The sequence below is a fragment of the Schistocerca piceifrons genome, chromosome 4 (genome assembly GCF_021461385.2).
Source record: "Schistocerca piceifrons isolate TAMUIC-IGC-003096 chromosome 4, iqSchPice1.1, whole genome shotgun sequence".
In the NCBI taxonomy this organism is placed as follows: Eukaryota; Metazoa; Arthropoda; class Insecta; order Orthoptera; family Acrididae; genus Schistocerca; species Schistocerca piceifrons.
The window spans coordinates 581,859,447-581,883,426 of record NC_060141.1 but is presented as its reverse complement, the minus strand read 5'-3'; the positions used below and the strand labels follow the sequence as shown (position 1 = coordinate 581,883,426).

General features: G+C 42.7%; 1 protein-coding gene across 1 annotated transcript in view; it reads right to left on the bottom strand.

Annotated features, from left to right (window-relative positions):
* LOC124796024 (carboxypeptidase B-like) overlaps positions 1-23,980 on the bottom strand; it is a 139,426-nt gene that overhangs the window by 29,985 nt on the left and 85,461 nt on the right. The window contains exons 2-3 of the mRNA XM_047260108.1: positions 8,825-9,034; positions 1,791-1,887 (exon numbers count right to left, since the gene is read on the bottom strand). Coding sequence (XP_047116064.1) covers positions 1,791-1,887; positions 8,825-9,034 — 307 coding nt within the window. The remainder of the gene's footprint in view (positions 1-1,790; positions 1,888-8,824; positions 9,035-23,980) is intronic.

Below are 23,980 nucleotides of genomic sequence, written 5' to 3'. Positions count from 1 at the left end.
CGAGGAAAGCGTACTTTTTAAGATTACATTTGAGATGGGATGGGAGGAATAGATTTCAGCCACGAGTTCGTGATATGGAAGGGGATGGCGTTGGAAATTAAACTGGGAGAGGATATGGTGTGTTTTTATGATTAAAAAATGGTTCAAACGGCTCTGAGCACTATGGGACTTAACTTCTGAAGTCATCAGTCAGCTAGAACTTAGAACTACTTAAATCTAACTAACTTAAGGACATCTCACACCCATGCCCGAGGCAGGATTCGAACCTGCGACCGTATCGGTCGCGCTGTTCCAGACTGTAGCGCCTAGAACCGCTCGGCCACCTGGGCCGGCTTTTAAGATTAATTAGGTTGAGTCGACTGTTGTAGATTCTCAGGTAAAGGTCTTTGGTGCAGAATACTCGGGTGATACTTGCTGCAATTAGTGCCTGGGGTTTTTGCAGGATTGATGCAGAGGTATCACTGATTATTTCATGGGGTAAAGTTGTTGAGATGAAGTTTCAGATATGAATGTAGGATACTATTGATTGCAGGGAAGCTCATGTTCTCAGCATACTGTAGTAGGTATGCAGGAGGGATGAGTTTTGGGACCTCAGCTGTGTATAGGAGTTAAAGGAGTGGTAGTCACACTGCATTACCAGCTTAGGTTTATAACAGTGAGACATAGATTTTCGGTTCGAGAAACATTCAAGCATTGTGGGCTGCTCAGCGAGATATGGACAGGAGCATGATGAGTATTCCTAAGGGAGTCAATGGAACAAGCGTGCAGAGCAGGAAAAAGACTGGAGTGGAGACCTTAATTATAACCATAGTGAAAAAGAAATGGAGCTGGATGACCACGAACTCTCCACGATGGTCTCATTCTTAATAAATAAACCTGTAATGAACACGATACTCTTCTTTAGAGCTTCTCAGTTTCCTCTAGTGGCTCTATATGACACAGATCCCAAACTGACAAGCAATTTTATAGTATTGGTCGAACAAGGCCTTAAATCGGTCTGTAAGTAGGAGGACTCTTTTAGAGAGCTGCTGGAATGGTTGAAAATAATCCATCCCACAATTTGAAATAGTATTTAGGTATGATAACGCCCACCACATTCGAATAAGACCATACGTAATCGTTTTCGGTGGCCCTAATGGATTTATTGGGGTCCTCCCTACAGTCCCGACGTGCCTCGATGTGATGTTTATCTCAGTGAACGACAAAAAAAGCGCATGTGTGGTAAGCGTAGGCATTTAACAGCGTACAAATATGTCACTTCATTAAGAGCACACTGCAACCCCATTAGCACTTTCCAGTTTATTAACGCCATGACCAGTTACGAGATATCCAGCGCGATTATCAATATCACGTTGTAAATAAAGCTTTCTTCGCCCTTTCGTGACGTGGCAACATTAAATACATCGAGATATTTCCGAACAGGAATTTATGCCTTGCTGTAGCGGTGAACAGACGACTGACAGCAAGCACTGTAACCAAGATGAAACGCTTGGCGTACAACAACCATGGTCCATGTTCTCAGCTTATCGTCTAGCCGTACGTAATACTATAACATGAGAAACAGTGTATACGATATTGTAACAGTTTCAAGAGAAATGTTCATCGTAATTAGCAGACAGTCGCAAGCGAATGAGTAAGGATTTTAAAAATTATGTTTAGGTAGCTGTGTCCGGCTCATATGTTAATATTAATCGTACTTAGTCATATAAAATTGTTGTAAATTTTGAACTTCCATCTTTTGGCTGTTACAGGGAGCCAGACAATGTAATCTTAGCTCTGGCAGTACTCACATCATCGTAGCGTTGGTATTCGGTGAATGACATGCGATCCTCGGGGCTTTTGGGGATGGATCTCACTAGCGTCAGATTTCGCTCCTTTTCTAAGATCCTGAAAATCGACATTGGTAGTACCTGTTCATCATAGAAGTAATTCTATTTATAATATAACGCATCGTTCTCTCAACACAAATAATAATAATAAGAGTAGTAGTAATAGTAATAATAATAATTAATTTTATTATTATTATTAATGCAAAAACAAGACATTACAATACAATAACAAAGCCAGAATATCTATATGCAAGCGAATGTCTAGCATTAAACTACCTTCATTTTCTTTAGACGTTATCCCGTACTTAATGTTAGAGGGTGGCCAGGTGCTATTCGTGTCACCTTCCCTTCGCCCCTAGGACGGAATCTGTGTACCCCAACTGTCTGAATCAAGTCATGTGAAAATGTTGGAACGTTTTCTAAACGTATGCGAATCGTGTAATTGAGGGGGACTTGGGTACCAGCCCAATATTCGCCTAGTAAGATGTGGGAAACCACCTAAAAACCACAGCCACGATGGCCGACACATTGGATCCCGTCGTTAATCCGCTGGGCGAATTAGATCCGGGGCCGGCACGCCTGCCCTAATCCAAGTAGAGGAGTGTAAACAGACGCCGCTATCCGTGCGGCTTGTAGCATTAAAACATATTCTAGATAAATTAGAAATACTAGAAATCCAAATCATTAGGAAAAACTGTGGCATTTTGGAAATTACACAGTAGTGATGAACTTTATCGAAACATTTATATCGAATACAAGACGTTATATTAACCAAAAACGACCAAATAGTTGTGGGATAAGACGTCTATAAGTTGTATTCATTAAGTAAAAGAGCATTTCGAAAAAAATAATAATATAAAAGGTGAAGATGTGACAGACAGAGAAGCGTTTAGGAGAAAAGTAATGAATATGAAAGGATTCCAAGCTAGGTGAGTGTGAAAATTGGTGTGAAATGGTCAGAAGACAGGAAGAAAAAACGTAGTGAATAGAAGAAAGAGTGCAGAAAGAAAGAACCAGGAGTAAGGAACTGAAATAGCACGTAGTCCTTAGTTGGCACTTCGGAGAAGGAAATAATAGTAATAATTATTATTATTCGCCCGTACGTTTCTACTGAACCACGCGATGTACGACACAGCACATTTTGAGAGTTTCGTTTTAATTTTTCATTGTACCGATGTCAGTTTAAGACAGGGGTGACAGGAGAGATGGTGGCGAAAATCGTGGAACTCTAGTCCTTGAGCCAAAGTCCTTCATTAGAATCCATATTTGTCAGCAGTGTCTCGTGAAGTGTTGATGGTGATACAGTGGTCGGATGGGGAGGTTAAGCTGGGGCTTCGCCCTTGGTCCTCTTCGACAGGAGTAGGCTTTGTGACGGCACCGGGTTTCACCCTCCCCCTTGTCTCATCGTTTCTGCGCGAACACGAGGCTACACTACACGCATACCCATTAGTGTCCCCTACACTTAACATACACATTTCCGCACACAGCTCTCGTACTTCAGGAAGGAAAGATGGCTGTAGGCGTGGTTGCATAGAAAACAACTCTCCAATTAGAATGCTGAACCTGTCCTTCGTGGTCTCCCAACAATACATCCAATACGACTATACTTCATTTTCATTGTCTCAGAATCGGCTCTTTCCCGTCCGTCAGGCCCAGACGTTTCCATCTCCTTGGGTTTTTATTGCAGCTGGAGTGTCAGCATCACCTGCGGGCTAGGGGTAGCGTACAAATGTTAGTAATCAAGACGTCCTCGGTCCTGGGTTCGAAACGCGCCCTTGCTTAAACTTTGATTAATAATCACCGTTGGCGGCTGAAGACTTCTGGCAAATCACTCTCATTCTGCCAAGGGCTTTTTCAAAGAGGACGGTGGGGTGGACCGGGTTTCAGGGCACTCTCTAGCCCTTGGCGTGGGAAACTACCCCTAGAGGTGGAATAATCAAAGGCATGAGTAAGCAGAAGGCAATGGAAACCACTGCAGTAAAGACAAATAACGTGTACTCACAGGACATGTGGCCTGTAACTGAAAAAGTGACATGATGATCTTTCCATTCGCAAACGAGTCCGGAATAGTCCCCCACTCGGATCTCCGGGAGGGGACTGCCGACGGGAACGTGACCATAAGGAAAAGATTGAATAATCAACGAAAGTATAACGTTCTATAAATCGGGGCTTGGACTGTCAGAAGGTTCAACGTGGTGGGGAAGCTGAAACATCTGAAAAGGGAAATGCCAAAGCTTAATCTAGATATAGTAAATGAAAAAGAAGAGATAGAGAAAGTATGCGAGGAGACTGAAACGGTAATACAAAGCGTAAAGGTATATGAAATCTAACAGTCGTGGGGTACTGGAGTGCAGATGTAGGGGAAGGAGTAGAAGAAGTGGTTACAGGAGTATATGGGCTTTGGACAAGATATTAATAAATTTCAGCTAGTAACAGCGAATCAAGAATCACAAAAGGAGGAGGTATACTTGGAAAAGGCAGCGTGATACGAAAAAGTTTCTGTTGAATTACATCATGGTCAGAGAGACATTCCGAAATCAGATACTGAATTGTGATGCATACCTAGGAGAAGATATAGACTCAGATCGCAATAAGCAGTGATGAAGAGTAGGCTGAAGTTTAAGAGATTATTCGGGAAGAATCGATACGCAAAGAAGTGGGATACAGAAGTATTAAGGAGTGACGAGGTAGGCTTTAAGTTACCTAAAGCTGTAGATACTGCAATAGGGAATAGCATAATAGGCAGTACAGTTGAAGAGGAATGGACATCTCTATAAAGGGCAGTCACAAAAGTTGGAAACAAAAACATAGGTGCAAAGAAGGTAACTGCAAAGAAACCATGAGTAACAGAAGAAACATTTCATTTCATCGATAGAACAAGGAAATACAAAAACGTTCAGGGAAATTCAGGAATACAGAAATACGAGTCACTGAAGAATGAAATAAGTAGGAAGTGCTGAGAAACTAAGACGAAATAGCTGCATGAAAAATGTGAAGATATCGAGGAGGAAAAGATTGCCAGAAGGACTCACTCAGCATACAGCAAAGTCAAAACAACCTTCGGTGAAATTAAACTCAAGGGTGAAAAAATTACCAAATACTTTATGTCAAAATTATATGAAAACCTAAATAATGTTTTTAGAACCTGTGCCGCCAACCGCTCACCACGAAAGCTGGCACGCCCACTAGTGGGTGCGAGGGAGCACGTTGACTGCCACTGACCTGCAGGTTTTACTGTATTATTTAACCTCGCGGTCGGACACTCTTCCTAGAGCCACAGTCGTCGAGGGAGGGAATTTGTGTGAGCATTTGTCAGTGAACGGCTTACACTTTGTTGTGTGCATTATCGTATTTTCACTGTTTGTTTGCCGTATTCTCTCAATTGGAGTTTGGGGGACAGCCCAGCATTAGCGTAAGAGTGGAAAACTGAATAAAAACCACATTAAGGTTGGCCGGCGTACCAGCCCACGGTCGTTAACCGGCGGCACGAATTCGGATCGGTTCTGGTGCATCTCCCCGTCTCACAAGCTAGCGCACAGTGCGTTACGCTGTACGAGCATGTCCAAGTTTTTTGTAGTAGTCTGAGGGGAAAAGAAAACAAAACAAACGTAGACCCTTCTTGAAATTCTCCTGCCGAAGAACAAAGAGAAAAAGAGTCGAACAGAGAAATCAAAGAAGCCTATGAGAACGCTATAGCGTACGTACTGTGTTTTAGTACACTGTTTACCAAGCTTATTGCTAGAGAAATTACGGCCCAGTGTACTTTTTATCTCCTACCATTTTCAACCTGAACTTTACACTCCAAATTATTGCTGTTCTCAAAGCATCGTATTTAGCTTACTGAGTAAAACAGCACACCGGAACGAGCGCAAAAAAATAACGTATAGTAATTTTATCTACACATATGTTTCATGATATAGACACAAATCAAATTGAAAGTCAGCACCACTCCCTGGACTAGCTTAGTGTTCTAACTGCTTGTTTCAGAACCTGTTAACGAATCATGTCATAAACATTAACAATACCGTTTAACTATTGTTACTATTAGTGGCCACATATCACTGTTGCACATTGTTTGCCTCCTTTCGTACATAAAATTTATTCGCTATGAATTAATATTGTTTCTCAATTTTCCTTTGTTGCTTTAGAAATCATCGTGGGTACAAAGTTATTTCATTTGATGCATGAACGCGACGAGTGGACTCAGTGACGTTGTAGACACTCGAAAGTCATCTGTATACAACATAGTTGTGTACATTACGCATATCAAGAACTTTTTTTAAAATGATAAAGTATTTTATAGCTTCTGTGAATATCTCCACCACACCCGCATACTTTCCTGCATTACCAGGTTAACTCCTGATAAATCAAGATATGTCCTCTTAATGAATCCCTTCCTTTAGTTAAAGTTTTCCATAAATTTTGTTTTACCTCAATTTAATTCAGTACATCTTTATTATTTACTCGAGATACCCACCTGATATTCAGCATTCTTCTACAGCACCGAACAAAACAGTTTCTGTTCACCTTTTGTCTGCATCCATCTGAGTTCCTGAAGCATCTCCGCAATACTTGCGTGCTGGTAGAACCTAACGGGAATATATATAGCAACACGCCTCTGAACTGCTTCGATGTTTTGCTTTTAATTCGAATTGGATCTCAAACACTCGAGCAATACTCAAGAATGGATAGCATTGGCGTTCAGTACACTGGCTCCTTCATAGATGAGCTACATTTTCCTAAAGTTCTCCCAATGAACCAAAGTCTATCATTCGCTTTCCCTACCAACGTCCTTACGTGGTCGTTCTATGTGACACCGTTTTGCAACCTCGAAAGATTTAATCGACGTGTCTGTGTCAAGCAACACACTATTAATGTTACATTAAAACTTTACACAATCGATATTCCCACTGATCTGCATTAGTTAACGTTTTTTTACATTTAGACCACGCTGTCATTCGTCACACCAACTACACTGGTGTCCAAAATTAATGCAACAGACCGCTATTTCCCCGTCCTGTGTCTAATTTACGATATAATCACATAAACTGTCAACGGATATCTGTGTGTTCGAGTTGTGCACGGAAGATGGCATTTCGGTCGACGGAAAACCTCACCTATGATGAAGTCAGGGCACCTATCAAACGGACTAGTGTTTACCGGGTAGTCCCACATCCAAAATCGCTGTGTACATAGTCACAGACGGTGCAGTATGGCACAGAGAAGACGCCTGCCAGATTCTCTGCGTGGAGGGCCATAGCAAGAATGGAAACAGGACAGTCGCAAATTCATGTAGCCGATGGCTTAACGGGAATCGTTGTGATGTTTCTCGGATGTGGCGACAGTTTATAGAGACCTATGCTTTATCCCGAAGACGAGAGCAGGGTTGACACGTGTTTCATCAGAAGGAGAGCACGGTTACTTGGCTGTGAGGGCACGAGTCACTGCCTTAGTACTGCGCAGCAACTGGCCTCGCAGCATCCACATCGTGGCAAACGATGCAGAGAAGGTTTCAACAGGGTGGCCTTTATTGTCGTAGACCTGCTATATGTGTGCCTCTGACACGTCTTCACAGAAGAGACCATCAAATGGAGCCGTCTACATGCCATCTGGACAGTCGAACAGTAGGCCAATGTTCTTTTCACAGATGAGTACCGATTTGGTGCGGGGAGTGATTCTCGGCGGATTCGCATCTGAAGGGGAAGTGGAACATGATTTCGAAACCCGAACATTGTGAAAAAGAGACCGATATCGAGGAGGATCGCTAATGGTGTGAGCAGGGATTATGTTGACTACTGGATCACCACTTCATGAAATTTTACGGGTGAATCAGCAAGATTTAATAGCTAACAGTTAAAGTGACGAGACCTTGCAACCTCATGTACGGTTGTTGCGATGTAGTGTGTGTACAGACTTCGTACTGATGGACGGTAATGCTCGACTTCATAGAGCACGAGTGCTTGTTGTTTTCTTGGAAACTGAAGATATTGCACGCATGGAGTAGCCTGATCGCTCTCCCTATTGGAATTCCACAGAGAATGTCTGGGATACACTAGACGTCAGTACCCACCAACCACTCTCCAAGACTTGGGAGCTGCTCCGCAGGAAGAGTGGGCGTTATAACATGACATTGTCGACTTTATTCGTAGAATGCGCCGACGTTGCCAGGCCTGTATTTTTACCAGAGGTGGTCACACGCCACGGTGAGCACCTTAGCCAGTTGTCGGAATTTGTGCGCAAATCTGTTAAGTTGGAAAAAAACGAAGAATATTTTTGTCTACTGGTATGCATTTTGCAGTTGTTTACATTTTCTATGCTTTACGTTGTTTGCACTTCACTACCCCCTTTTTACACTGTTTTGTGGCAAAATAAATGCACCCTTTGAAAACTTCCTTTATCGCTTTAATTTTGGACAACAGTGCACACAGAAAGTAACAGCGTTTACATCACACTTTCTGGGGCATTCCAGACGATGCACCTGTCTCTGACGAGCACTGGCTGGCTCTGAGCACTATGGGATTTAACTTCTAAAGTCATCAGTCCCCTAGAACTTACAACTACTTAATTCTAACTAATCTAAGGACATGACACACATCCATGCCCGAGGCAGGATTCGAACCTGCGACCGTAGCGGTCGCGCGGTTCCAGACTGTATGAGCACTGGCGGTCGAGAATAACTGATCTGTTTACCGTCTCCGTTTCATTTCCATACAGGCCTACCTTCGAAACAATTTTCTTCAGTAAATGCTTCTTAACACTTAAATTTATAATCGATGACAACAAATTCCTCTTTTCCAGAAATGATTTCCTTGCAATAATCAGTCTACATTTTACACCCTCTCAATTTCGGTCATCAGCAGCTACTTTGCTGCCGAAATAGCGAAACCCGTCTATTACTTTTAGTGTATCACTCTTACCTAATTCCCCCAGTATATACGCCACGTGTAGGAGAGATGTGAAATGAAAGAGGACTATCAAAGAGATTTGAAACTTACTGTTCGAGGTCATCAATGAGGACGATGTGCAGCACTCCTTGGCGATCGAGGAATGCTCGGAAGTGGTCTTGCATGTGGGGCGGCACCCTCACGTCCACGGGGTGGCCGGCACGGTGAGCTCGCGACCAGAAGTCGAGCGCCGGGTGCTCCCGCAGCTGAGACAGCGCCTGCAGCTGCTCCTCCGTCGGCACCAGACGGTAAACTTTGTGTCTGCCACAGAAAGACGACAATTGCCTCGTTATTTTCTTACAAATATCTATTTAAACATATGCATAACTGCGGAGGAACTGCCATATAATAGCGTTTGTGAAGAATGAAGCACCGCAGACGAAATGTACACTGCCGGAAAAAAAATTTATGCGCCTGATGACGCCATATGCCAACTGGGGATAGCAGGTGTACTGATAATAGTTTCAACGTCATCCGCCAATAGACGGTATAGTGGCATGATTACCACAGCGACATCTGTATCTACCCTTTCACAGAGAATGGTCATTGCCAGTCTCAGTGCGGTGCAAAGGTGTGAAGGAAGCAGACAACTACACTACTGGTCATTAAAATTGCTGCACCACGAAGATGACGTGCTACAGACGCGAAATTTAACCGACGGGAAGAAGATGCTGCGATATGCAAATGATTACCTTTTCAGAGCATTCACGCAAGGTTGGCGCCGGTGGCGACACCTACAGCGTGCTGACATGAGGAAAGTTTCCAATCGATTTCTCATACACAAACAGCAGTTGACCGGCGTTGCCTGGTGAAACGTTGTTATGATGCCTCTTGTAAGGAGGAGAAATACGTACCATCACGTGTGCGACTTTGATAAAGGTCGGATTGTAGCCTATCGTGATTGCGGTTTATCGTATCGCGACATTGCTGCTCGCGTTGGTCGAGATCCAGTGATTGTTAGCAGAATATGGAATCGGTGGGTTCAGGAAGGTAATACGGAACGCCGTGCTGGATCCCAACGGCTTCGTATCACTAGCAGTCGAGATGACAGGCAGCTTATCCCCAAGGCTGTAACGGATCGTGCAGCCACGTCTCGATCCCTGAGTCAACAGATGTGGACGTTTCCAAACAACAACCATCTGCACCAACAGTTCGACAACGTTTGCAGCAGCATGGATTATCAGCTCGGGGACCACGGCTGCGGTTACCCTTGACGCTGCATCACAGACAGGAGCGCCTGCGATGGTGTACACAACAAAGAACCTGGGTGCACGAATGGCAAAACGTCATTTTTTCGGATGAATCCAGGTTCTTCTTACAGCAATATGATGGTCGCATCCGTGTTTGGCGACATCGCGGTTCTCGCACATTGGAATCGTGTATTCGTCATCGCCATACTGGCGTATCACCCGGCGTGATGGTATGGAGTGCCATTGGTTACACGTCTCGGTCACCTCTTGTTCGCATTGACGGCACTTCGAACAGTGGACGTTACATTTCAGATGTGTTAAGACCCGTGGCTCTACCCTTCATTCGATCCCTGCGAAACCCCACATTTCAGCAGGATAATGCACGACCGCATGTTGCAGGTCCTGTACGGGCCTTTCTGGTTACAGAAAATGTTCGTTGCTGCCCTGCCCAGCACGTTCTCCAGATCTCTCACAAACTGAAAACGTCTGGTCAATGGTGGCCGAGCAACTGGTTCGTCACAATACCCCAGTCACTGCTCCTGATGAACTGTCGTATCGTGTTGAAGCTGCATGGGCAGCTGTACCTGTACACGCCATCCAAGCTCTGTTTGAGTCAATTCCCAGTTATATCAAGGCCGTTATCACGGCCAGGGGTGGTTGTTATGATTTGATCTGCATTTCTTCTTGGTGTACCAATTTTAATGGCCGGTAGTCTACACCACGGGGAAGGACCTTTGCTTCCTACAGCGAACTGAAAGAGCTTTAAAGGAGTAAAATTGTGGCCTTCCAAATGGCGGGATTGTCCTTTCGGAGAATTGCCACACATGTTGATGTGTTACGTCAGTAGTGCAGCGATGCTGATATCAGTAGTCACGTGACCGTTCTCACACCCGTAGACGAGGTTCTGGACGTCCACACTGCCCAGCCGCCCGCCAGGATCATCATGTTATAAGGACTGCAGTTGCAGATCGTACAGCTACCACAGCTCAGACAAGAAGGCTTGTGAGTCCAGAAGCGTTAACACTAAGTGTTAACGAACCGGTTGTTATCAGTGGGCCTCCGGCCACGCACACCTCTAGCCCGTCTTCCACTCACGCCGCAGCATCGACTAGTGCCGTCAGAGGAGCAGTTGGAAGATGGAATGGCGCGCCGTGGTCTTCAGCAATGAAAGCAGATTCTGCCTGCATGCAAGTCATGGTTGTTTGCGCGTACGACATAGACCTGATGAACGCTATCTTGTTGAGTGAATTCCTCGAAGACACACTGGCCCCACCGCAATTTTAGTGGTGTGGGGCGCGATAAGCTATAGCGCTTGTTCACGTTTGGTGTTTCTGGTTCAAAAAAATGGCTCTGAGCACTATGGGACTCAACTGCTGTGGTCATAAGTCCCCTAGAACTTAGAACTACTTAAACCTAACTAACCTAAGGACATCACACACATCCATGCCCGGGGCAGGATTCGAACCTGCGACCGAAGTGGTCGTGCGGTTCCAGACTGTAGCGGCTTTAACCGCTCGGCCACTCCGGCCGGCAGGGTGTTTCTGGAAGAGACGCTAAGCAGCACTCGGTACGTGCAAAATGTTGTTAAACCCGTTCTTTTGCCGTTCTTGCAACACGAAGGTAACGCTCGCCCACACACTTCCTGCGAAACACAACGTGCTCTGCAAGACGTGCAGCAACTTCCCTGGTCAGCACCATCTTCGGACTCGTCTCCAGTCGAGGGGGTCGAGAAGTGGCTCCTGCGACCTGTCAAACAACGACACACACAGAGCTAAGAGAACAGGTCGAGCAGCCGTGGCGTAGTATATCCTAGGACAGTATTCGTCATCTGTACGATCGACTGGATGCCAGAGTCGGTTCCTGCAGAGCTGCCCAGGGAGGCTGCACCACCTAATAACATGGGCGTCTCAGCATTGATCAATACTTCGTACTTCTGAACCACTTGTGCAACTGATATGTAAATGTAATAATTACATGTACTCCATGTAAACTGTTACAGCAGTACATCTTGGGTGAGCTGGAATCCTCTAAATGGGTGGACAATATTTTTGCCAGCAGTGTACATCTGGAATAAATTATATACAGCCCATCTGACGATTGTACTGACTAAGCTTGGCGTTAAACACTGACCTCCCCCGTCACGCAAAACAGTCTACTGCTGAGCCTGCCCCGTTAGTCCAAGAAGTTTAGTGACTGGATTAACAAAAAGTTTAAAATATGGTTCATATAGTTCTAAGCCCTATGGGACTTAACATCTGAGGTCATCAGTCCCCTAGACTTCGTACTACTTAAACCTAGTTAACCTAAGGACATCACACACATCATTGCCCGAGGCAGGATTCGAAGGTGCGACCGTAGCAGCAGCGCGGTTCCGGACTGAAGCACCTACAATCCCTCGGCCATAGCGGCCGGCAATAAAAAGTTAATATTGTGGTTTTAATGTTTCAGGTGTTCTATATAGTCCCCCCTGACTTAAATAAAACGCGCAGCATGTCCATTCAGCCACCGGATTCTCTAAGAAAAATATTTCATTGGAATATTGTTCAACTCGCATTGGCTTGAATGTCGGTTTTGTCGTCAAAACATCGATCCTTTATGTGAATTTTTACGCTTTGTCGTTTTATGGCAGATTCGAACTGACAACACCAAGTCTCTTCACCCACGGTGAAGTCTTCCAAAACAAGTATCCAAGAGTTATTTTTGTTCGGGAGTCAAGTTGTGCGGGACAACTTTGTACACGTTATTTTTCGTAGAGTATAACTCTAAACAGATAAATCAGGCCGGCTGGAGTGGCCGATCAGTCCTAGGCGCTTCTGTCTGGAACCGCGTGACCGCTACGGTCGCAGATTCGAATCCTGCCTCGGGCATGGATGTGTGTGATGTCCTTAGGTTAGTTAGCTTCAATTAGTTCTAAGTTCTAGGCGACTGATGACCCCAGAAGTTAAGTAGCATAGTGCTCAGAGCCATTTGAACCATTTGAACTCAGAGCCATTTGAACCTGCAAGGAGCCATGGAGGACGAGCCTGATTACTGGGAAGTTATGATGCAGGTTCTGTTTACTTTACTTGTACATGAGGTGGTTCTGTTGTATCGTATTTACATTATCCAATGAAAGAACGCGTTATGAATCAACGACAGACTCATTCATTAGTCAATGCTGTTCAGAGACATACAGCACAATACGATGGGGCAGCACCGGTACAATACTTCCCGGTCGCTGGATTGGAAAGGGAGGCTCTATTCCATGCCCTGCGATGTCACATGACCTGAATGCCTTTGATTATTCCCTTTGGGGATATCTAAAGTAACATTTGGATACGGAGATGGAATTAGTTGCCAGAATTATATCTGCCTGTGATGTGATTCGGAGTACACTAGTGATGTTTGTCAGGGTGCATCAGAATCTTGCTCGCCGATTTCATGCTTGCATTGAGCTTGATGACCGCCATTTCAGCACATTTTGTAGGATACAGTCCAAATGGTACGTTCATTGTGTTAATGATGGTATCTGCAGTGAACTAATGTAAATAAAAAAGTACACAGTAACGTTATTTTATTCCTAATATTTCCTTAAGATGGCTTCGCCAGCACCAAGTTCCCTATCTCAAATTGTTCAGTGCAGCATCCTGTATGTACTGTTAAATCTTTGCTCGCTCTTACGGTAACAGCCTGCATATGGTTGCTGAAAGACAGCCATGCTCAAAAGTATAAGAAAAGTTAAAGATGTTGCTCCATTGCATTTTGTGACAATGAACAACGTTGACGTACTACGAACGCACTTCAGCTACTTAACGCTGTCTACTGTCTGCACACAACTTGCTGGCCGAATGCGCACCTGTTGTTTAGAGTTGTTAGTTCAAGCTGCCATCGTAATTACTGCGCTGACGTCGCTTATACGCCACGAATAAAATCAGTCCCGGAAATTTATGGACTGACGCTGTGTGTGCTGGCCATTGATGTGAATCATTTACTGCTTAAAAACTGTTCTATATATCCTCCAAGATTGTATTTATTCTAAAGATTTGCGCAAGGTGCTCCGGTTTTCACACCTTTAGTGCATACTGTGTTGTAAGATTTATTAACACTCGTAATTTGACACAAATATACCATATGGACATATAGTTTACATTGGGAGGGACCATCGTAGTATACAGAGATACGAGGACAATGGAACTAAAACAAACCTATAAATATATGTAAATGCTACACAAAAAGCGTTTGTCGAAATGGGAATATATGAAGCTTTCAACGAGTACTAGAGCAGAATATTATCGAAGACCTCTCAGCAAATCCAAAAAAATTCACATCATTTGTTCTGCCTGTCGTTGGCACCAAAGTGAGAAACTCGTAGAAGAAACAGATACCGAAAGTGAAGGAAGCATGCATATTCAGGTAGCGTGACCTATGTTTTCAAATGCACCTTTACGAAGAAAGATGCAGGATTATTGCCTCAGTTCATCCTTGTACCATTTCTAAATTGAGTAATTTAGATATTAGTGTCAGTTCCATTAGAAACAGTTGAAATACTTAGAAGTGCGCAAGACCATGGAGCCCGTTGAAATCCCTGCCAGACACAATTTGGAGCTGAGTTAGCCCTTTTTCAAACCACAGTACATCGTAGATCCTTTTCACAAAGAACTGTTTCCAATAATTGGACGAAAGCGAAGTTCTGACCTTTGTGGAAGAAGCGCAATAGAACTGATTCCAAAACTACCATTTAGTATTGCCTACATCCGTATTTTAAGCCGTTTGAGAGAGTATTCTGAGCTCAAACGTAAGGAGCTATATCGAAAAATAGTACCTTGCACATGCCAAAGAGTATAGATCCCATACACATCTGTCACACGAAAACCAATTCTTTCTTTGCTCACTTGACATTTGAAAACTATGGACAAGGGAAATCAGGTAGTGTAGTATTTTTTTACTTAAAAAAAGAAAGCCTTTGACACAATATCAGACCAACGCCCATTAATTTGTATACAATCATATGTGGAATCAAACGAAATTTGTGGGTGGACTCAGGATTTCTTGGTAGGGAGAACCCAGTACGTTATTTTGTGTGGAGTGTCATCGACAGACGTAGAAGTAACTCAGTGAACGCAGATGACTTCCCAACACCTCGATTCCTCATGAAGCACTTGCCAATACCAACAGGTAGGTGCCTTCGTTGCTATTTACATGTAGATCACTCCACTCATGCGCTGTCAACACTCTCAAGAGTCTCACAAACATTAAAAACTTGTGAAATAGTGAAGTATTTCACAATAAAAATAAATGTTGTAAATCTGACCTGAAGTCCTGGTAGAAGTGTGTAACCGTAATAATAGTAACTGCGAAAGTGAATTTAAAAGTGCTGGTTAATCACATAAGTAATACAGACCCCGATGGTGCTGAATCCTTTAATGTGCTCATGACGCGTTTCGGGCTTAACCTATCATCAGATGACCATTTAAGATGATAGCGCGGACATTATCCAATGTCCTCCTTGTCTATGCTTTTAATGATCTGAAATGGTCATCAGATGGTGGGCTACTCCCGAAATGCGGCATGAGCACATTAAAGGAATCAATACTATCTGGATCTGTGTTACTTAAGCGACTTACCAGCATTTCTAAATTCAGTTTCATAAAAATAAATAGTTTTCTTTGTTTCAAGAGCGCTCAGGCATACATTTTTTTCGTTGTTCCTTCTGACACCTGATAGGGGTCTTTGCTTCTTCAGAGTAAAAACAAGAATTTGGCAGAGACCTGTCGTTAATAGGGCCTAGCCTACATACGACATACTTACATACGTTAATTCCTCCAATCAATGTTAACTGGTAATGTTATGTGAACCTAGCGGCTCAAACTATTTTTTCATTGGATTGTAAGAGTTAATCTCACAGGTAGAGATGTATCTCAATTAGAACATACGGGTCATAGCTTTGGTCAAAACTCATTTATTTCCGTTTGAAACGTCCTTCATTTTCAAAATTTAACATATTATTAATTATTTTCTTTTTCAAAAGTTTTCACTACAGCTTCAGTGGTGCAATTGTCAGTTAACAGTCTATTTTTGATTACTTTGGTGCATGTTTATCGTAAGTAACATTACATCAACGATGATTTCTGCTGACTTAGTGTTGCTGTCATCTGCTTACTATCTAAGAGATTACTCTGATACGTTCGCTCAAAATGTGTCGTGAGTCAAATCACACTGTCTGACATAGTACAGAAATGAGTTTTGGAGTGATTTATTTAATTTGCAAAATCAGACAATGTGAGGGAATCAGTTTGGCTTTTAATATTAGTTCCTCAGTAATGTTGTTGTTGCAGTCTTCATTCAGAAGACTGGATATGTAATTGTCCTATATAAGGGCGTTATCTCATTTTCGTCTCAAAATTGCATTGCATTTCAGATGTGATCTACATTCGATCAAGAAAGTTGATCGTCAACATATCATGAGAAACTATTATCACGACTCATGACGCCTTTTATAGTATTATCTAGCAGAGCTTTCAGCAGCAATTCTGAAAAATTCTTTCAACCTATAAGAAAAAAAAGGATCGAAGCTGATGGTAGGGCAAGATATCACATATGAAAAAAAATTCGGATGGGGAGGGGAGGGGTCACGCGGGGGAGGGGCGGTGTTCGCACATTTCATAACATCAAGTATTAAGTGTCGAATTTGTAATAAGCGGTAAATTCCACCTGTCATCCGCAGCTACTTATGGGAAGCCACTGGTTTTGAGATGGTAAGAATCTCAGTGTCAGTTATCCCTCATATGAAGAAAGCTGATTGTGAATTCCAATTCTGATAAAACAATGGCATTTTAAATTATTTATTTTATCTCCATATTGCTAAGATGTACGCAGTGTGTTACCTTTTCTTGATTTCAGCTTTATTTGATGGCCTCACAATTTGCAACTAATATCCTCTATGTCAATCGTTGATACTTATTGGAATACTGAAACATTAGAAAGCATGAAGGTAAGCATCCTGTAGATGTAAGGAGGAGGTAAATTTACAGTTCGTGTTGCTAGGAAACGATTTAACAATGGTTAAATGTATTGATGATGCTGAGCTCCTGTCTCTAGTTCTTTCTCTTGATCAAATTATTGTTAGTTTCATGGAAGTGTTACAGTATCGAGCAGCGCAGACTACAATGTATACACTGACGAAATTTCAAAGTTTCGAAACATTTCAGACGCTTCATCGATTCCGTTCCGACTCAGTCCTTTTGCAACACTGACTTACTATAAGAAATGAATCTAGTGTTTGTAAAAGTAAAGAAACAGTTATTAGTTTATTCTATCTTGCGTTTTCCAGCAATGTTTGAGGGACATATGCAACTTCAAGTATGTAATGATCTAACTTTCTTTACCAAAACACTTTGTGAAAAAAAGATTTTTTTTCATATTTAACTACATGTTGGAGCAGACCAGTCTGGCAACAAACCTTTCAGTTCTCTAGTTAAGCGTTTCGTTTTTTTCGAGCTGTGAGAGACGTTTCTAACAGTTCAGTACGTTTTGTGTACTTAGAACTGGTACCAACGTGCCTGCTCCCACTAACAGTACAGTAGACTTTATTTTCCATATTGATTTCAGTCTTGACGTGTAAAAACACTAAACTTTTTCAGATATATTAACTGGGTTCAATGCTGCCTGAAGGAAACTAAACACTTCATCATTAAGTTGATATTTTGGTTCTTTTCTTCGTTATTCTCCTTTTATTTGGGCATTACGTCAATCTGTCGGTGTGTCTACTGGAGACTGTACATTACATCGTAAATCAGTCTAGCGTGTTTTCATTAACTTAAATATGTGCAGCTTTTATTGATTTACATTTTTGTATATAACGACATGACGTCCATCGTATGTCATAAGGCACATCGATTCCATAAGAAATTCTATTGATTCATTACACTCACAGTAAGGTTGAGCGAATTTCTGATCACTGAAAATAGTTCCATCTTTATGGATACCCATTTCATCTTCTGTGTAGTTCTTTTTCCGTTCAGAGGATTCGGAGCGGCGACAAAAACAAACATCTGTGTAGAAGTATGTCGAAATATACGAGAAATGCTCTTAGTTCTCTCCGTAGCAAGTTTTTTTTTCCGAGAGTGGGCGTTTTCACGTGCCACACATCTTCTGAACCTATATTGACACCACCTCCATGTATAACAGTTTTCTTATGCCTAGTAATGATTCGAGGAAAATTACATTTGTTCTCAAACATAGCACCCCCTTCTTTTAGGGGTCGGGTCAGAGCAGGCAGGGGGGGGGGGGGGAGGGGGGCAGGTGTCGTCTCGCAACTCCTGGTCACGTTGTCCCCTTCGCACCAAAAGGAAGAACGTAGGGAAGGAGGAATCGGGAAGGAAAAGAACATACAGAACGCTATACAGAAGCAGGACTTTTTTTTAACCAATCAATGTATACAACATCACGTCGTGCCATGAAGAAAAGTAAAGAAAAGGGTCCTTCGCCCTCCGATTGAAAGAAAACTAAACATTCACTCCACTAGTATGTCGAAATATACGAAATATAGGGTCCTAATGTTGCCATTTCATCCTAGTGTATCTCCTTGTATCTTTTGTTCTGTCACTGTTGCTAGTTCTAAAGTCATCTGCATTGCAACATGCTCATCGTCTGTCGGCATTGATGATCCAGCTGTGTGGTGGGTTGTGTAGCATTCCAGGGTCAGAAGAGTACTGTCTATATTTGGTATTTCTATGTATCGCGCAATGCTGTTCCTGCATGAAGTTCCAAACATCAAGTACGTCCTTTGGGCCATCCCTTAATGAGAAGAAGAAGGTGAAGTGATGAGTGCCGGCGTTATCTGCAGTAGGAAAACAAACATTTCTTTGATGAAGTACATTTAGGAGGAGCTGTAGTACACATGCTTGCACAAGACGGCCTGCTGTTGGAACAACTTTCAATGTATCACATATAGCGAAGTGCGAAAGGCAGCGATGGGCACTGGTCTACACTACCGACACAAAGGATAGTAGATGTCTCAACGAATAACATGATATAGCCAAGGCTTTTGATAACCATTATTCTCGACTGCATTCAGCGCAGAAAGCAGATCCAGCGATCATCGTGGACGTGTCAGGGTTGATCCACAGCCCCGTACCACAAAAATTAGAATTGGACTCGTCAGGAGACGTGACTGAAGACGAGGTATCTGATATCATTGACAGAGGAGCGGCCAACAATACCCCGGGACTAGATGGGGTTTTATCGGGCCTTCAATCACTTTTAGCTATCATGCTGGACAGATATATGCCGTGAAACGATGTTTCCAGATGTTCCACTTCCCATCACCTTCTTAGAAGGACTGATAGTGCCTACTCATAAACCAAATGGTGGCTACCGCATCCATGATTACCGACCTTGACGCTGCTGAATAGTGACATGAAAATCTTCACCAAATTGATGGCTATGCATTTCAGGGGTATGGTACAGTATGTACTTCCGCAGGATCCAGCATATGCACAGTTCTGAGCGGATATATGGACATGATAATCTGGCGAAGCTGTGGCATTTACCTGATAAGCTGCCATCCATCGACTTTAGTTAAGCAGTTGATCAAGTTGACCACATGGTAGAAACAATCTTTGCTGTGGCCAGTTGACATCTGTATGTCCGGTGAAAACAGCTGATCGAAACAGTCCCTAAGGATGTAAAGTAAAAGTCCGTTGTGTGTCTGTGCCATGCAGCTGCTTCTCTACTGCATGCTATGAAGATTCTTCTGAGGACCAGTTTCGTGCAATCAATCCATCATCTTAAGGCCGAGTGGCACAGACCATGGAGGCGAACACACATTCCATGTACCTTCCTCAGCTACTTGACAGATTGGGAAGATCAAGTGGGCAATATTTAGCTTCCGTGGGCTTGCGCTTCTCCATTCCCTGAGTGAACTGAGGGTTATGGGACAAATGAAGGCCAAGTGATCAGAAAAGAGTGTTGGCCATACGTCCGCTTTGCATATCGCTGTCTGTAACAAGCACATGACATAAATCCGAGTCGGCTGGAGGAGTGACTGGCGAAATGAGTATAGCTGTGTCTGTCGCCATGGATATGGCGCCAGATTCCCACCATTTGAAGATTGTGGATGTCAGACTCACTGTACAGGGAGTGACGTGAGAGCTAGTCTGAAGGTACTTGTGTGCAACTCAAGTCTCTCCAAACCACCATGTCAACTAGTCGACACTGACGGAGCAGCGCGATGTCTTTGGCAAAAAACCGAAGCGTTCTTGCTGTCGCTCTGTACCAGAAGGGGCATAGATATTGATGATTCGGACTTAGTTCACTGTGGCAGCCATGACCAATGCATTGAGGATATATCGCACGTCATCTTCTGCCAAGCTCTCTTGAAGTAAGACAGTGATGATGCTGCCCATGGGCGAAGCATGGGTGACATTAGCTGTGTAACCTAAGAGATGGGGAAAGCTGGCTATGTAGTTCTCTTGCAAAAGAGCGATGCTATGTCTGCAGCATGAAACATTTCCTGCAGCATGGAGAATTTACTGCGCCTTCTCAGAGTGATGAGGTTGTTCGCTACCAGCTGAAAAGTTTTTTGCCTTGTCTTCATCTCAGGTGGTGGTGTTATGGACGACAATAGATGGAATATCCTCATCAAAAAGTCATTGACTCACTGCCACTTACTTGGGCGCCGTAACAGTAATAGCACACTGGGTATCACCCCTACCTTCCTCCGTGTCTTCTGTTAGAGCGCCACATTCAATGTTGACTGCTCACTTGCCAGGAGGTGCATGCCATCGTTCATTGTGTTTGTGATGCAATCGGTGCTTACGGACGTACGTTTCTGTGTCAGAGTGTGGAAGTTGATCAGACGCCATTGCTCCCTCAGTAAGGGAGGCCGGTTTCGTCACGACCCTGTTGTTGACGTCCATCTTTTCTTTTGGTTCACCCAGTTATGGTGGTTGAGGATGTTGCAAGGTTGTCGTCGCCTGAGGAGGCGGCGTAACCTGGGTCACGTCCTCATTCGATTCACCGGATGTCAGCACCCGCAGGTAATCCAGGTAATCACTCCAAGAAGGACGTCTCTGCTGCTTTGACATAGGCGATTGAAGGATGATCCTCACCGCTGCTGGATCCGATTCTCCGATTTATGTTTGCGTCAGTCGGCTTTGAATACTCAACGACCTGACATGACCTTCCTGTCCACAGCCAAAACATATGCGATGGTTGGCCATAGTACTTCACTATGGCATGGCAGGACGGTATGGCAGTATGTGTTTCATCAGTGCAATTTTTATTTAGTAGACATCATACTACATTTCATATTTTCGAGTCGCTAGTTAATTTTTCTTTTTTTAAATGAAGAGTTGACTGAAGAACAAATATTTACATTTTTATGTATACTCACTGTGGCTATAATCTTATATTATGCTGTTTGAGAGAGATGTAGTGATGCCAGAGTCATCTACATTTCTGAGCCACATGGCTGATCATATTTCCTTAATGTCGAAAGGCCACAATTACGACATTGGCGGGCACCTCAGGGGGAAGTGCTTAATGGTTCACAAGTCCAGACTCATACGGTCCACTGTAACAATTTCAATGTGACCACTGGAGTGTTTGAAATTAAATGCCTTAGTAAAATTGGTCACCGCAGTTGGGGAAACTTCAGCATTTATCATCTTATTGTGAATGACGCTGGCTGTAATTGAAAAGTGGATGCCCATGACATCCAAGGGATTCACACATAGATCGTGCCGCAGGAATATTTCAACCTCATATGCACGTTGTCTGGCGTGATCATGTTAAAAAGTGATTTTTGATCATGGCCGATCTATAGGAGCGCTTGATATTTAGAACTTGTTTCTAATGCCTCGCAAAAGCTGGGAAGTAAACAACTCCACCTGCACAGCTCCGATGATAGGAGACAAACAAGACATGTGTGCATCATCACTGCCAAGAGCAGAATGCCACTCAGGGCAGATGAGAACAGCGTTGAGACGTCGCAATAGCTATTGATTTCACTTTTAATATTTAAATGTCTTAATATTTAAATGTTTTGTCTCTCATTGACTTGCTGTGAGAAGGAGATATGAGAGACCAGTCTGGTCTACAGATTTCAGTGGGTACCATATTTTCGAGTCGCTAGTTAATTTTTCTTTTTTTAAATGAAGAGTTGACTAAAGAACAAATATTTATATTTTTATGTATACTCACTGTGGCTATAATCTTATATTATGCTGTTTGAGAGAGATGTAGCGATGCCAGAGTCATCTACAAACAGCAACGTGGACCATAGTTGTTGTTGGACGTCAATGCTGAGGTGGCTGCTAAATTTGAAGGCCATTAGAATTACAACTAAGGTAAGCACTGCTATTTACCCGTTTGAGGGTCTATGGAAGATTTCTGGAGAGAGTTAAGTCTGAACCTGCACGTCGAGCACTGTGTATTATATTCTGAACTTTATGTTAATACGCCGTAAGGATAGCGTGCTTTGATTCTCAGACGTTTTTGTAGATGTTTGAGTAAATTTACAAAACCTCGTGAAAAGTAATAGTGTGAACGTAGCGCAGCCATGTGGGATTAGAACCGACTTCTTTTTCATTTTTTCCAGCAGGAAGCATAGGCTTGAAATTCTAGAGGATTAGTAGATTTATCAGGCTTGCCTAGGAATCAGGGCTGTACCAACCAGTGTACTGAGCTAGATAAGAAAAAAAAATCAGTGGTCCAGCATCCCATGGCCATTTTTGTAGTCGTAAAACCGTTGCAGTTTTTACCACCAATGCAATTTTAATGTCGAAATGTTTCTTCGAATGTGGCAAAGATTTAAATCGTAAAAAGGTCTAACAAAAACATTCAGTCAACATCATCAGAAGATACAAAAGAAGTGAAGTTCAGAAACATACTTGAAAGATTTTGTACGTTTTTTTTTTCGTGAAATAGTGAAAGCGTTTATTTCTGTGCAGTCGTCTACGCTGTGATATCTCTAAAGAAAAGACAGTGATTGGGCAGGCAGACGCACTTTAAAATTATTGTCAGACCATCTGTGATTAGACATTTCAGAAGTTAAAAATTATAAGCTATCCCCCTTTCCATATAGAATTCAGAGTTGATCACAGTTTAATGGCTTTAATCAATACAAGGACGCACTGGACTCAACCCGTGTCATTAAAGAAGTGATAGAAAAAATCCGATTGATTTATCGTAGTATGATTTAGCAAATATCACTAGATGGTTCTTAAGAAACGATCATTTTTCACCAGTTACTATTATATCAGTCCTACTATTATATCAGATACTACCTCTTTCAAATTATACTGGGCCAAGAATATTGCCAAGGCTAGTGCAATATCTTTAACAGTAGTCATCAATGCCACATTACGTAGCTGGGATAATTAAAACAAAAAAACGGCGGGCCTATCTGATAGAAAGTGAAGGAAGGGGAGGCGTTAAAGAAAGAACATACGTTTTTAACAAATATCTAACATACAAAATTTTCAGCGTTTTTTTTTTTTTGCCATAAAGAAGCGGACTATCTTGAGCAGTTGTGTGTGTCGATGAGTTCTGTCGTCATTGCTCGTCAGAAAAATTACGTATTTATGAATGACAGCATACACTGTGAACCTCTAAAAATTGATTGATTTTGTGAAAACGATTTTGGTTTCCAAACAATAGCTGACAATCGTCTCCAAAGAACAAACTGGCGGTAGCTGTACCACATAAACAAGAACGTAATTGGAGGTTGCAGAAATTTCCACACGTGCTGAGTAAACGTCATAGATACCAGGCGCGCAGATAACAGGCACAAAAAGTCCGAAAGCTGACTTAATATCCGTAAACATCTGACAGCCGACACTTAACATTAAACGATCAAACTTAGGTTAGGACTTTCCCGCTCTTGAACTTCACCTCATCCTCTCATTTCGCTAGATTACCCACTTGTTTAATTCGCCTGCTTACCTACTTTGTTAAGAATTTACTTTATTGATATTTTTAAGAAATTCTAAATTCTTTGATATTCTTCTGATTTACCAGGTGCACATCATTTCGG